The 14,821-nt window shown below is 49.5% G+C and overlaps 1 protein-coding gene across 4 annotated transcripts in view; it reads left to right on the top strand.

The window, feature by feature from the left end:
* THAP4 (THAP domain containing 4) overlaps window positions 1–14,821 on the top strand; it is a 38,845-nt gene that overhangs the window by 964 nt on the left and 23,060 nt on the right. For 2 of the 4 annotated variants that reach the window (XM_025463772.3, XM_049101443.1), the window contains exon 2: window positions 1,185–2,350. In XM_025463772.3, the coding sequence (XP_025319557.1) occupies window positions 1,185–2,350 (1,166 nt within the window). Of the gene's footprint in view, window positions 140–1,184; window positions 2,351–13,488; window positions 13,840–14,821 lie in introns of those variants that run through there. The other 2 variants (XM_035716813.2, XM_025463773.3) reach the window with 2 other exon arrangements.

The following is a 14,821-nucleotide window of genomic DNA, read 5'->3' as shown; positions in this document are numbered from 1 at the left end:
TGGCAGATACTTCTGTTTTGTGTTACGGGGAGTGAAGTTTTAAGGGCTCCAGTGGCCTGCTACCTACAGTCCGTCCCTCCCTGCGTGTTCTCTTAAGCTGCTACAATGTATCCGAAGAACTGGCCGCGGCGGGTCAGAGGTCAGAGGCCATGCCGTCTTGAGAGCTCTCTTCAGGGCCTGTGTCCCCAAGGCCTCGACAGGCTTTCGAAAACCAGGCAGAGCACTGCGGAGAAGGGCGCCCTTGGCGCTCGCAGTGCTCTCTGGTGCGGGGCAAAGGACGTGGGAACCGGGTCTTCGGGAAGTGGGGTCACAGGATCAAGGAAGTGTAGGAGGTCGTGTTGTCCAGAACTTCCTGGGGGGATAGTATCCGCCTTGGTCCTGGTTCTGGTCCACAGTGGCCTCAGGTGGGATAGATGACCTCAGGTGGGGCACGTAGCCCTCGGAATAATCACCCAGCCCTGGGTAGAAGTTGCTCCCGGGTCTCTGAAGACAGGTCTTGTCTAAATGAGAAGAAATGATTACTAAGTATCTCGGCATTGGGTGTTTTCCAGTTGCTGGTTGCTTTTTAAAAAACACTGTTGCTCCTGGCAGCCGGACTGTAGCAAGAACAGGGGACTGTTGCTGTTGAGTCTGACCTCTCCTTAGGGTCGCCTCGCATCCTGGACTGCTTGAGTCACAGCCCAGGCTGGGCCCACGCAGCATCTGGGACCCTCTCCCGGCCTCTCGCTCGCATCTCTGCTGGCCACAGCAGACCCGGCTTCCAACAGGGGGACCCGCCATCCCGGATTTAGCACCCAGCCTGCATCAGAGGCACACCAGGAGGGTGGTTTAGCTGTGTGTTTCTAGCAACTATTTCCAGGGCTTCCTGAAGCCTTTCCTGTTGTCAGATGTCATCCTGTGCGACCTCTCCTGTGGGACATTCACCACAGCTTGGGAGGAGTTCCCTTCATTCTTTCTGTGCTCTCAACTGTAAGCTCCTTAAGGGTAGGCAATGAGCCCAGCATCTTCTATCTCATGATGACTTCCAGGTAGAGGGTGCTTAAGTTTTTAGTAAGTTTTTAAACGGGTAAGGTCAATACAGGACTAGGTATTTGCAGAAACACTTGTTTTGCTTTAATAGTTGATAAATTTGGGAGGAGACATTTAGTGATTTCTTTCTAATTCCGTTGTCATGTTTCCTGCAGGTTCCCCCTAAAGGACTCAAAACGTCTAATCCAGTGGTTAAAAGCTGTTCAGAGGGATAACTGGACCCCCACAAAGTATTCTTTCCTCTGTAGTGAACATTTCACCAAAGACAGCTTCTCCAAAAGGCTGGAGGATCAGCATCGCCTACTCAAGCCTACAGCAGTGCCCTCCATCTTCCACCTGCCTGAGAAGAAGAGGGGCCCTGGAGGTCATGGCCGCACGAGGAGAAGGGTCACCAGAAAGGCCTCTGGGGGCCTGAGGGGACACGCGAGTGGGGCGGACGGGAAGGGAGCTGCAGGTTCCTCGTCGTCCTTGGGTGAAAGCCCGATGGCCAAGCCGGGGTCCCGAAAGGGGAAACAGGCTACACTGCAGGGTGAAACTACACCCAAAGCCTCCCAGGAGGCCATTGGTCAGGAGCGCACGCGGCAGGCCCTGGAAGGGACTCCAGGCGATGGTCCAGCCCCTGCGGCAGGCGGTCAAGGAGAAGCAGATGCATCTGCTATGGATGCTGGTGGTGACAGTGCCGCCGCCGCCGCCCCCCCGGACGGAGGCCTGGTAGATAAGAGTGGCATCTCCAAGGATGACTTTACGCCACCGGGGTCCGGGGCTTGCAAGTTTATTGGCTCGCTGCATTCTTACAGTTTTTCCTCCAAGCACGCTCGGGAGAGGGCCTCTGTCCCCCGAGAGCCCGTTGACCGAAAGAGGCCGAAGAGAGACGTGGAGCCCAGCTGCAGTGGGACCGGCCCGGGGCCCGACAAGGGCTTGGCCCAGAGTCCCCCGAGCTCATCACTCACAGCGACGCCTCAGAAGCCCTCCCAGAGTCCCTCTGCCCCTCCGACAGACGTCACCCCGAAGCCAGCAGCGGAAGCTGTGCAGAGCGAGCACAGCGATGCCAGCCCCATGTCCATCAACGAGGTCATCCTGTCTGCGTCGGGGGCCTGCAAACTCATCGACTCGCTGCACTCCTACTGCTTCTCCTCCCGGCAGAACAAGAGCCAGGTGTGCTGCCTGCGGGAGCAGGTGGAGAAGAAGAACGGTGAGCTGAAGACCTTGCGGCAGAGGGTCAGCCGCTCCGACAGCCAGGTGCGCAAGCTGCAGGAGAAGCTGGACGAGCTGAGGAGAGTGAGCTTCCCCTACCTGAGCAGCCTGCTGCCCTTCAGCCGCGGTCAGTACCGGAGCCTTGAGGCTCCCACCCTGCCCGGTCGTTGTGAGACCTTTCTGGCTGTGGCTGGCGGGCCCGGTCACCTTTGTGTGTTGCGAGCGCCCTGCTGTCTCGGGAGGAGGCTCTGCTAGCAGCTGTACGTCGTAGACAGGGAGTCCCGCTCGGGAGCTCACGCGGCTCCAGGGCCTGGAGGGGCATCGCAGCTAGCAGGGGCCAGTGGGTGACAGGGGAGGGGTGTCACGTCCACCGGGAGAGCCCGCAGTGCTCGCTGCAGGGTCCCCCGGCCTATCCGGGGGCAGTCCGCCTCTCCTGCACACCTCACTCAACCCTCGGTGCCGACTGCGCTAGCGTCTCGTTGCAGAACAACGCGGACATAGTGAGGTAGTAGAGAAACGGGAGGAGGCCCTTAAACCACGGAGAGTGTCTTGCGCTTTGTGTTTTAATGAATATCCTTGAAGGTAAATCATTTTGAATGTTAATAACTAACAAGATTTTAAGCCTCTCTTTGAGTAGGATATATTTGTTTTGTAAAAATTAGAATGCTACAGGAATACGTGGGCTAGGGAGTGGTGAAGGTTCCCGTTTCTCGCCTCCCAACTTGGAGTCCTTGCGGCCAGCAGCTTGTGTGATCTTTTGGACTATCTTCTACACTTTTACATACTTGTCTCTGTACCTGTACTGATGGGTTGGATATGTTTTATAGATTTATTGGCTACGTGTCTGCTTTTCATCTTATTTGGCACTTGTTAAAATTGCTCTCTAGATATTCTATGCATTTTGAGTATAGTTATCTTTTACCTGCCGTGTATCCATGGAAAATGTTTTCCTAGTTATTGTTCATTTAATTTGGATCGATATTTGTCTTCCTGGGTGTAATGAACCCTTCGGGATGGGGGAAGGCTCGCCGGGTGGCAGGCTGTTCAGGACCTTCTGGACCCCGGGGCAGTAACCATCAGCACAGCCAAAACAAAAGCAAAAAACCAGACCCACTGTGTGCATTTCCACCTTCACACCAGGGGAAGATTGGCTCCAGTGGAGGACCAGCGATGGACTGGCCTCCTCTCATCTCAGGCTGTTTCTGCAGTTTCTCCTAGCCCGCACGACCCTGCTACCTTTCTTTTCTCGTCAGGCTTCTCCAGCTGCCACGATTACAGGTCTTTCCAAACTAGCCCCTCGCCCATCGAGCAAGGCTGCATAGCTGTTTACAGTCCGTGAATCCTCGCTTCTTCGTTTCCTCGGTTTTATTTTGCCGTTCTGGCTACTGGAGGGAAGTTTGTATTTCCTGATACCTGCACTTTGCAGCTGCGTCTCTTCTTCTGTCCCGTGGGTCCCCATGAGGGTCTGTTTCGTGCTGCTCATTGTTGTTCACATCGGGATACTTGGTCCCTTGTCTTCACTCCCTCTTTAACTGAGTGATTTAGACGGGCATCAGCAGTTTTTCCAGTTGGTACATTAGGGGAGGGAGCTAATTTTTTGTGATTTTTTTTTTTTGACAGTTTCAAATATTGCATTCATTTATTTAAAAAATTTTTTTAAGTTCCAGTCTATTTAACATGCAGTGCTGGGTTAGTTTTAGGTGTTAGTGCTCATCAAGATAAGTGTGCTCTGATCCGCTTCACCTGTTTCATCCATGCCTCCCCTTTCTGTGATTATTCTTTTTTTTTTTTTAAGATTTTATTTATTCATGAGAGACACAGAGAGAGAGAGAGAGAGATGCAGAGACACAGGCAGAGAGAGAAGCAGGCTCCATGCAGGGAGCCCGATGCGGGACTCGATCCCGGGTCTCCAGGATCAGGCCCTGGGCTGAAGGCGGTGCTCAACCGCCGAGCCACCCCAGCTGCCCTGTGATTATTTTAAACTTTATTGCTTTAAGGTCCAGTGATATGGTCTCATAAAGATAGCTACTTTTTGGGCTCTTTCTTGGGATTTCATTGTGGCTTTTGTGAATATTTCATTGTGGTCGAGAAGAATGTATGGGCTGCAGCAGTTGGTTACATCTTCTGTGTCTCAGCCTGGGTCTAGCCGGTTAGCAGAGCTGAGGTGCCGGTTCTGCCGGGTGTGTCAGCACCCTGTGGTAGACGCTCGGGTGTTCCTGACAGTTACTGGCACAGTGCGCCCCTTTTTGTTCCAATTTAAGGGTTACTTCATTTTCTAATTTTTTAAACTTACATCTTTTTTTTTTTTAGCTATATTGTAACTCAGTCTTCAAGTTTTTTTTTTTTTGTAGAGCAATTTAATCCATTTACCATTGTGATTATTGGTTAAGTTGGAATCTGCGTGATGTTTTATTTTTTTAATTTGTTAGGTTTTCTTGTTCCCCTTTCTGCCCTTCTGGTGGATGTCCTTCAGCTTTTTTTTTTTTTTTTTTTTAGATTTTTAAAAATTTATTCATGAGAGAGAGAGAGAAAGAGAGGCAAAGACAGAAGCAGAGGGAGAAGCAGGCTCCCCACAGGGAGCCCGCTGTGGGACTTGATCCCAGGACCCCGGGGTTATATCCTGGGCTGAAGGCAAGCTCTAAACCTCTGAGCTACCCAGGCGTCTCTGTCCATCAGCTTTTAACAACAATACCTGATGAAGCCCATCTCTATAACCCTCAGAGCTGACCCGCTGCCCTGCACCAGCCCGCCAGCTCCTCCCTTCCGCTACCCTGACCAGGACCGTCTGTGATCCTGGGTCCCTCTTGGCTTTCCCATCAGGCAGGCATAATTAGATTCAAGCACACATCTGATCTGTTACTTTCGTCACCACCATTTATTGTATCCAAATGTTTCTTCTTTTGGGGGAATATTTAATGATATTTTTGGAACCCACCGCACAGTAGAATTTTGAGAGAAATTGAGTTTGAGATGCTCCTTAGGTGCCGATGCCCGGGAAGCAGCACCTGTCCTCTTGAAGTTTCCATGTTTGCTGTGTCAGGATGAGATCAGAGGCATGTAAAGCCGTGGGATTGAATAAGGTTTCCAGGAGAAGTTGTAGTTGGGGAAGGGGCCCAGGCCCAGCCCAGGAGCAGGCCATGTTTGTGGAGGTACAGTGGGAAGGGCCAAGGGGAGGAGTGGGAGCAAGGGTGTGTGGGGCGGCAACCTGGAGGGAAAACCAGGGGTGCTCAGCCAGGTTGGATCCAGCTCTGATCAGAATGAAGAAAAGATGGCTGGATTCAGCCACACGGGGTCACTGGTGATCACGTTCTCCTTGGAGCAGTGGGAACGCTGCTGGGTCTCTGGGGTGAAGGCGAGGTGGGGATGAGGCAGTATGTTGAGCCATGAAGGAGTAGATGGTAACCAAGGGGATCGTGGCTCCAGGGGAGACTTCGTTTGTAAAGTGGAGACAAGCAAGCAGGTGTCTGTGCTGCTGGGGGCGCGGGGGATGGGGAGGAGGAGTCGTGAGGGCCAGGAAGGAGGTGCCTGGAAGGGGGCTGTGGACAGGGTGTACCTGCACCTCTGCCCCTGTGCTCCCCAGAGGATGGGTCTGGCCACTGGCTGGGAGTGGAGGGGAGGACTGGCAGTGGAAGAGGAGGGCAGGGGGCGGGAGAGCGGGCTCCCTGGCTTGGTCTCCAAGAGCTGCTTGAAGCCGTCAACTCAAAACGTCTTCTGTCTTAATGGTTCCCAGCGCCATCATGAATTTGTTGGCCATCAAAGGAAACTTTGTAGGGGTTTTATGTCGAAGGGGCTATCCACGTGTTTCTTTGGTCCATTGTCTGTAGCCAGTCCTTTACCTGTGGACAGATTCCCCACAGTGAAGCAGCTGGGCCAGGAGCTTGGCCTTCCTGCAGGGCCCTCCCAGGCAGGAGTCTGTGGCTTACGTGAATGTCCAGTTGCTCTAGCACCATTTGTCCAGGAGGCTGTCTTTTCTCCATCAAGTTGCCTTTGCTCCTCTCTCTGGACTCTCTGTTGTGTTGTGTGGATCTGTGCATCCCCTGGCTCGTCAGTACCATGCTATTGGTTATTGTAGCTTTTAGTAAGTCTTGAAATATAGAGGACTATTCTTTTCCATGAATATTGTGTTGGCTATTCTGGGACTGGTGCCTCTCCATATGAACTTTAGAATCAGCTGGTTGATTTCCAGGAAATGGCTTGCTGGGATTTTGACATTGGGATTGTGTTGAATCTATAGATCAATTTGAGAAGAATTGACATCTTCACAGCATTGAGTTTTTGGTGTATCAACATGAATACCCATCCATTTATTTAGATCTTTTATTTCCATTGGAGTTTCATATTCCAATTGTTTCTTCTGGTATATAAGAGAATAATTGACCCTTTTTTGTTAACCTTGTGTTCTGCAACCTTGCTGTCATTGCTTAATAATTCCAGGAGTTTTTTGTCAATTCTCTGGAATTTTCTACATGGATAGTCATGTCATCTCCAAACAAAGGTGGTTTTTTTTAATTAATTAATTAATTTATTTATTTAATATTTTATTTATTTATTCATAGAGACAGAGAGAGAGAGAGGCAGAGACACAGGCAGAGGGAGAAGCAGGCACCATACAGAGAGCCTGACGTGGGACTCGATCCAGGGTCTCCAGGATCGCACCCTGGGGCTGCCCAACAAAGGTGGTTTTATTTTTTCTGTCCCAATCTGTATCCTTTTATTTCTTCTTCTTCTTCTTTTTTTTTTTTTTTAATTACATCAAGTAGGATTTCCAGGACTTTGTTGACTATGAGTAGTACCGATCTTAGTACGAGAGCTTCTGAGTTTCTCGCCATTATAAGTATGTGTTAGCTGTAAGGTTTTGTCAGGGATGTTCTTTATTAAGTTAGGAAATTCCCCTTTATTCCTAGTTTATCAAGAGTTTTTATGAGGAATGGGTGTTGGATTTTTGCCAAACACTCTGAGCATTGATTGAGATTATTGCGTGGTGGTTTATCTTCCAGCCTTTTGGTGTGGTGAGTTATATTAATGGATTGTAGACTGCTGAACCAGCCTTGCATACATGGGCGGAATGCACGGTCATGGTGTATAATTCATTCCTTCATTTTTTTTTTAAAAGATTTTATTTATTTATTCATGAGAGACCGAGAGAGAGAGAGGCAGACACACAGGCAGAGGGAGAAGCAGGCTCCATGCAGGGAGCCTGACGTGGGACTCGATCCCGGATCTCCAGGATCATGCCCTGAGCTGCAGGCGGCGCTAAACTGCTGCGCCACCGGGGCTGCCCCATTCCTTCATTTTTGGATTCAATTTACTAAATGCTTGTTAAGGATTTTTGTATCTATGTTCATGAGAGATATCTGTACTTTCCTTTCTTGTAACGTCTTTGTCTGGTTTTGGTGATTGGGTAATGCTCATCTCATAGAATGAGTTTGGAAGTATTACCTCTGCTTCTACCTTTTACGAGAGATTGTAAAGAATTGGTATAACTTTGTTCTTCTTTGGTATAGTTCATCGATAAACCCATCTAGGCCTGGTGTTTTTTCTTTTGGAAGGTGATTAATTTTTTTTTTAAGATTTTTATTCATGAGAGACACCGAGAGAGAGGCAGAGACACAGGGAGAGGGAGAAGCAGGCTCCCTGCAGGGAGCCTGATTGTGGGACTCGATCCCAGGACCCCGGGGTCACACCCTGGGCCAAAGGCAGACGCTCAACCGCTGAGCCACCTGAGCATCCCTTTTCTTTTCTAATATACTCATTTAGTGCTATAAAATTTCCTCTAACCATTGTTTTTACTGCATCCTACAAAATTTGGTAAGGTGTATTTTTCTATTTAGTTCAGATATTTTTTTTTGTTTCTCTTGAGGCATCCATCTTGTCCCACTTGTTAATTAGAAGTATTTCATTTAATCTACAAATATTTGGGAATTTTCAACTAATTTGCTATTACTGACTTACAGTTCAATTCTCTTGTGGTCTCAGGGCATACTTTGTATGATTTCTAGTGCGTTAAATTTGTGAAAATATGTTTTCATATTCTTGCTCAATGTCCCATGTGAGCTTGAGAAGCATGTGTGTTCTGCTGTTGGATGAAGTAGTGAGGATTCTCCAGGGAAGCAGGATCAGTAGGATGTGTATATACACAGATATAACAGGAGGTTTGCTATAGGAATTGGCTCCCAGGGTTATGAATGGCAAGGTGGAGAACTGGGAAAGCTGGTGGCATAATTTAGTTCCTGTCCAAAGGCCTGAGAGTTGTCAGGAGTGCGAGGGGATGGGGTGTAAGTCCCAGTCTGAGTCTGACAGAGCCTGAGGATGGGAGAGCTGATGGCCCAGGACGGGTGGATGCCCCGGCTCAACCAGAGAGCACGTTCATCCTCTCTCTGCCCTTTGTCCTCTGCAGGCCTTCCGTGCCCACCGCACAGGGGAGGGCCTCCACTCTGCTCTGTCACCAGTTCACATGCCTCTGTGAGGGGGTTTCCAGGAGTCTTGTTTCACTAGCTCTGTGCACATCTCGTACCCTGTCAAATTCCCTGACACCGTAGCTCACAGAGTTAGTGACATCCTGGTGACTGATGACGCAGTTCATCCAAGTCCTTACTGGTTTTCTGTTGCTGGATCCATCCATTCCTGACAGGGGAGTGCTGAAGTCTCCACCTGTGACTGGATTTGTCTGTTTCTTGTTACAGTTCTACCAGTCTTTGCCTCACCTGTTTTAGTGTTTGGTTAAGTGTGTAGACAGCAGCAGTTCTGGTGTCTTCTTGAAGTATTGACACTTTTGTCTCTATGTAACGGTCCTCTTTATCACTGATAATTGTTTTTGTCCTAACATCTGCTTGTCTGAAGTTAATATAGCTCTGCAAGCTTTCTCCCGGCGTGTATGAGCATGATGGATCTCTCTGTGTCTTTATTTTTAACGTGGGTATCTGAGAGATGACATATAGTTGGGTTTTCTTTTTTTTTTTCCAGACTGTCTACTCTGACAGGCTCTGTGTTTTCACTGGTATACGTAGACCGTTCACGTTTAAAGTGGGTATTGAGGGCAACCCCGGTGGCCCAGCGGTTTAGCGCCATCTTCGGCCCGGAGTGTGATCCTGGTGACCCGGGATCGAGTCCCACATCGGGCTCCCTGCATGGAGCCTGCTTCTCCCTCTGCCTGTGTCTCTGAGCCGCCCCCCCCCCCCGTCATGAATAATAAATAAATAAAATCTTTAAAAAATAAAAAAATAAAGTGGGTATTGCTCCAGCTGGACGAATATCCTTTGTGTCTGCAGCTGCTCTCCTTTGGCTTCTTCTGTGCTGTTCCTCTCCTTTTCTGACTTCTCTGGTTTTTTTTTTTTTTTTTTAATTTTTTTTTTTTTTATTTATGATAGTCACACAGAGAGAGAGAGAGAGAGAGAGGCAGAGACATAGGCAGAGGGAGACGCAGGCTCCATTCCCTGGGAGCCCGACATGGGATTCGATCCTGGGTCTCCAGGATCACGCCCTGGGCCAAAGGCAGGCACTAAACCACTGCGCCACCCAGGGTTCCCTGACTTCTCTGGTTTTGATTGAGCATTTTGTGTGATTTCATTTTCCCCCTTAGCAGATCAATTTTACTTCTTGCGGAAACTGGGCTTGGGTGCCCTGGAGTCTTCACGTTTACAACTCCTCTGCGTCCACTTTCAGATGCCGCTGCTTTCCTTGTAGTGCGGGCTCCTTAGAGCCGGGCAGCCCAGTGTCCCCCCTCATCCCTTGCAGCGTTGTCGTCCCTCGTTCCGTTTGTATGTGTGCTGGAATCACGCTGTCGTTAATCTGAGCAAATCCGATGGTCGATTAAAAATGAGAAAGGGGGCTCCTGGCTGGCGCAGTCGGTTGGGCGTCCGACTTCACCTTGGGTCGTGGGGTCAGGCTGTGCTCAGTGCGGAGTCTGCTTCAGACCCTCTGTCTATGCTCCTCCCCCCACACTCCCTCCTCTCTCTCTCTCTCTCTCTCTCTCTAATAAATAAATCTCTAAAAAAAAAAAAAAAAAAGATTTTACTTTACCTTCATGTGTTCCTGCTCCAGCACTCTTCTCTGTCTATGGATTCAGGTTTCTGACCTATATCATCCTCCTCCTCCCTGAAGAATTTTATTATTTCTTACAGGGCATGTAATTCCCTCTATTTTTGTTTGAAAAAGCCTTTGGTTCTTTTATACTTTTGGAGGACAGTATTTTTTTTAAGTTTTCATTTGAATTTTTGTTTCATTTTTTATTTTAGGTTTCATTTTAGTTCCAGTCAGGTAACATACTCTGTTGTATTTGAAGGGCGGCCTCGCTGGATATAGAATTCTACTCTTGTGCTCACTTTGGCTGCACATACACTAAAATAGAATTTTACTCTTTTTTTCTTTTTTTTCTTTTTTTAAGATTTTATTTATTTGGGCAGCCCGGGTGGCTCAGCGGTTTAGCGCCACCTTTGGCCTGAGGCCTGGTCCTGGAGACCCAGGATCGAGTCCCACGTCGGGCTCCCTGCATGGAGCCTGCTTCTCCCTCTGCCTGGGTCTCTCTCTCTCTCTCTCTCTCTCTGTGTGTGTGTGTGTGTCTCATGAATAAAAAATAAAATCTTTTTTTTTAAAGAAATTCTTTTCTTTTTTTTTTTTTAAGATTTTATTTATTTATTCATGAGAGACACAGAGAGAGGCAGAGACCCAGGCAGAGGGAGAAGCAGGCTCCATGCAGGGAGCCCGACGTGGGACTCGATCCCAGGACCCCGGGATCACGCCCCGGGGGGAAGGCAACGCTAAACCGCTGAGCCACCCGGGTGTCCCATAGAATTCTACTCTTGTTTGCTTACGTGAGCCGCCCACTGTGATTCTTACCCATTTCGTTGTATAGGTTAGAATTTTTTTCCTCCAACTTCTTTCAAGACTCTCCATCTTTGGTGCTGTACAGTTTCAATATGAAATGCTTAGATGTAGTTTTTTATTATTTATTGTGCTTGGTGTCCTCTGAGCTTCTTGGATCTGTGGTTTGCTGTCTGACATTAATTTTGAAACTTCTCAGCTGTTACTTCATATTTCTTCTTTCTCTCCCCACTCCTTCTGTCGTGTCCGTCGTGCGTACATACCCCTAGTCCTCCAATATTCTGTGTGTGCTGCTCTCCGCATCTCAGAATATCCTTGGTTGATTGGCTCTCTCCTCGACCTCATGTGCCACGGGCTTCACTTCTGTTGCAGCGGCTTTGATGTGCAGCCTTTCCTTTGGGTTCTTCATCAGCGTCCTCTCCTCCTGTAGGGCTCCTTTGTTCAGGCACATTGTCTGCTTCTCCCACTAGAATCTTTAGATTAATCATAGTTACTTTATTTTTTTTTTTAAGATTTATTTATTCATGAGAGAGAGAGAGAGAGACAGAGACACAGGCAGAGGGAGAAGCAGGCTCCATGTGGGGAGCCCGACGTGGGACTCGATCTCAGGTCTCCAGGATCATGCCCTGGGCTGAAGGCAGCACTAAACCACTGAGCCACCCGGGCTGCCCAATCGTAGTTATTTTAAATTCCAAGTCTGAGGATTCCAGAACCTATGTGACACCTGTGTCAGGTTCTGATGTTGTTTCTTGAGATTGAGTTTTTTCCTTGCCTGTCAGCATGGCTTGTAATTTTTTTGAAAGGTGCACGTGGTATAACAGGTAACAGAAGCTGAGCTAAGCAAGCCTTTAGCTTGAGGTATCAGTTGGCCTGCCTGGCAGTTGGGTCGTGTCCAATCTCTAGTGCCTTTGTGGTGGCTTCAGATTCCTCTGAAGTCTTTACCGTGTGCCTCAGGACTCCCAGCATAGGTACCTGGGACTCTTTCTGCTCTGATCCTCTTACCTGCGAGAGCCCTGCAGAGTGGTTTGGGGGACGGGGTGCTCTGCAATGTCAGGTTTGAGGTTCAGCCTCGTGTGGCCTGTGTTTCTGGGCTCTGACCTTCTCAAGTCCTGGAGTGAGAAGGGAAGGCTGGAGGGGCTTGTGGGGAAAGCCCTGCCCCCCGCTGAAGTAAAGCTCAGGTAAGATCTTCCCTAAAAGCCTTCCTTCATTCTGGAGAGTGCTCTGAGCTTAGTTCAGATCTGTTCCTTTGTATCCCACTGCAGAGACACACAGGATTGGTTCTTGGCCTTTCATGGTGATAACCTGTTGTGTTCCTGGGAGTCAGACCCGTGCAAGTGTCAGGCCCCCGGGATACTGTGTATCACACTCGTCTGTGCTCAGCTCCAGCCTCCTGCCCAGTTACCACCCAGCGTTCCTGTCTGCTCACGTCCACTCCCAGTGAGCCCGTCTCCACACCCTGGGAGGCCTGGGACCTCACTTCTGTGATGGGTCAAGGCGAACTCACTGGTTCTCAATTTGTTCCATGTTTTTCTTGTAAGTTTGGGAGTTAGGGCTTCCATCCTCTTTATAGGTCAGAGTTGACCCTCAAAGCCTCCGCCCTTGTTATTAATGTAGTTATTGTTAATATGCCAGAAAGCTCCAATTTTAATAGCTAAGCAGCCTATCAAAATTACTTATTCTAATAGTTTTTCAGTGGAGACTTTTGAGTTAATAGGTAATCAGCCATAATACTTGCAAATTAAAATTATTTGGTCTTCTTTTACGTCTTTTATATTTTACAGAAACATGTGCTCTACTTCCTGTCATTTGTTTTTTTTTCCCCTGTGTGCACATGCACCTTCCCATCTCATGGGTAATAAAGTGAGGGTCTTGCTATCCTTTTAAAACAACAGGGGATCCCTGGGTGGCTCAGCGGTTTAGTGCCTGCCTTTGGCACAGGGCGCGATCCTGGGGTCCCGGGATTGAGTCCCACGTCAGGCTCCCAGCATGGAGCCTGCTTCTCCCTCCTCCTGTGTCTCTGCCTCTCTCTCTCTCTCTCTCTCTCCCTCATAAATAAATAATTCTTTAGAAAAAACAACAACAACAACAACAACAGCTTCCTCTGGTGTGCCAGGCACATGGAATACAAACTGATCAACCATGCCAGGACAGCCTGGGTGCCCTCCCTGGTGCTTTGCAGCCAGTGTGCAACACTGTTGTCACTAACACTCAGCAGTGTGAGGGTGGGAGGCACCAGGAAGGAGTCCCAGTGAGGGTGTCTGCTCCCTTCCTGTCCTGGGCCCGTCTCCTGACACCTCTGCCAGGAGGCAGAGCAGGCTGCAAGCATCACCCGTTCAAAGCCAAGACAAGTGGGCCGCCAGCCCTCTAGGAGACAGATATCAAGGGACACGTCAGGAGTTCCCAGAGTGACTCTTCTAGAAGTGGCTTTTGCTCTGTGCCTGACTCCGCCCGTTTCCCTGTTACACAGGCCACTTCCCTCCGTGGTCACTGGTGGGAGCAGCAGCAGGCGGAAGCCCCACTCCTCACTCCCTGGCCTGTCCCACCTTCGTAAAATTCAGACTTGATCTCCTCCCAGATCCAAGGTTCGGTCACCTCTGGGTCTGTCTCCCCGAGGGTTTCTGGGGCACCACCTCCTAGGGTGGAACTACAGCTCCCAGAATGCCATCCTCAGCTTGCCATTCACTTCCTGCCAAGCTGCTGACAGCCAGGTGCAAGCGTTTTCCGTCAATTGGCAGAAAACAACCTTGAAGAACCTTGACCGCGTCTGGAGTTCAGAAAACTTACCATCACTGATGGGTAAGCCCACTTTCACTGTCTTGGACCAAAAACTGAAAATTTACTTTTCTTGGAGAAAATTTAAATTTTTGTTTTTGCATTTTGGTTGAGATTTTAATAAACGAAAAAAGAAATCAGAAAAATGCATATAAAAGCCTGTCCAGTTTAAAGAGGTTAAAAGTGGCAAATAGCCTTAACTCCCTTATTTTTTAGTTTTTTTTTAAATTTGTTTGACTTTTAGGTTCGTTTCACTTTTATTTTTTTTAAGTATTTTTTTAAGTATGACTTCTGTGGAGTAAATATACACAAATCCTAAAGATTTCGTTAGATGAATTGCAACATACATATGTAGGCTCTTGTGAGCTGACCTTGGGACTTAGGCTTACCCTCACCTTGCTGGTTCTCCCATGCAGCACCTCACTGGCAAAGAGGGACAGTGGCGGAGGAGCTGGCGGCGGGTGGGGGCAGTGGGGCCGGCCCGCAGGCCCAGCTGGCTTGGCGCAGTGCCTCCCGGCACCCAGGGGCGCTGCAGGGGCGGACCTGGAAGGAGGCGAGCTCCCTGCCTGCCCCGGGCCTCGCTGCCTGCCCCTCACTCCGTTACAATTCATTACAGTTGGAGAGCAAATACCCGCCAGCCGCCGAACACCCCCCCGCCCGCCCAGCCGCCTGTCCCCAGCCACGTCACCTCTCCAGCCCCTCTTCTGCGTTCTGGCTCTGGCAACCCCGTCCTCTGGGCTTCCAGCCCTGGTGCCCTTGGCCACTGCCCCAGCCCCCACCCCGAGCAGACAGTCCTCTGTCCCCTGCCTGAGCCCCCCTGGCACAGCACCTGCATTCAGACGTTGTCCCAAGGAGAGAGCGGGCAGGCTCGACCTGCGCTGGCGGAGCGCCGCGGCCCTGCCGTCTTGTCCCACAGCCCTGCGTCAGCCTCGGGGCTCGGTACAGGGGGGCAGGCTGGGCTCTGCGTCTGTCTGCGTTGTTAGCCGGGTGGTTGAGCACAGTCCCC

Source organism: Canis lupus, chromosome 25 (genome assembly GCF_003254725.2).
Source record: "Canis lupus dingo isolate Sandy chromosome 25, ASM325472v2, whole genome shotgun sequence".
In the NCBI taxonomy this organism is placed as follows: domain Eukaryota; kingdom Metazoa; phylum Chordata; class Mammalia; order Carnivora; family Canidae; genus Canis; species Canis lupus.
This window is presented reverse-complemented; position numbering and strand designations above follow the sequence as displayed.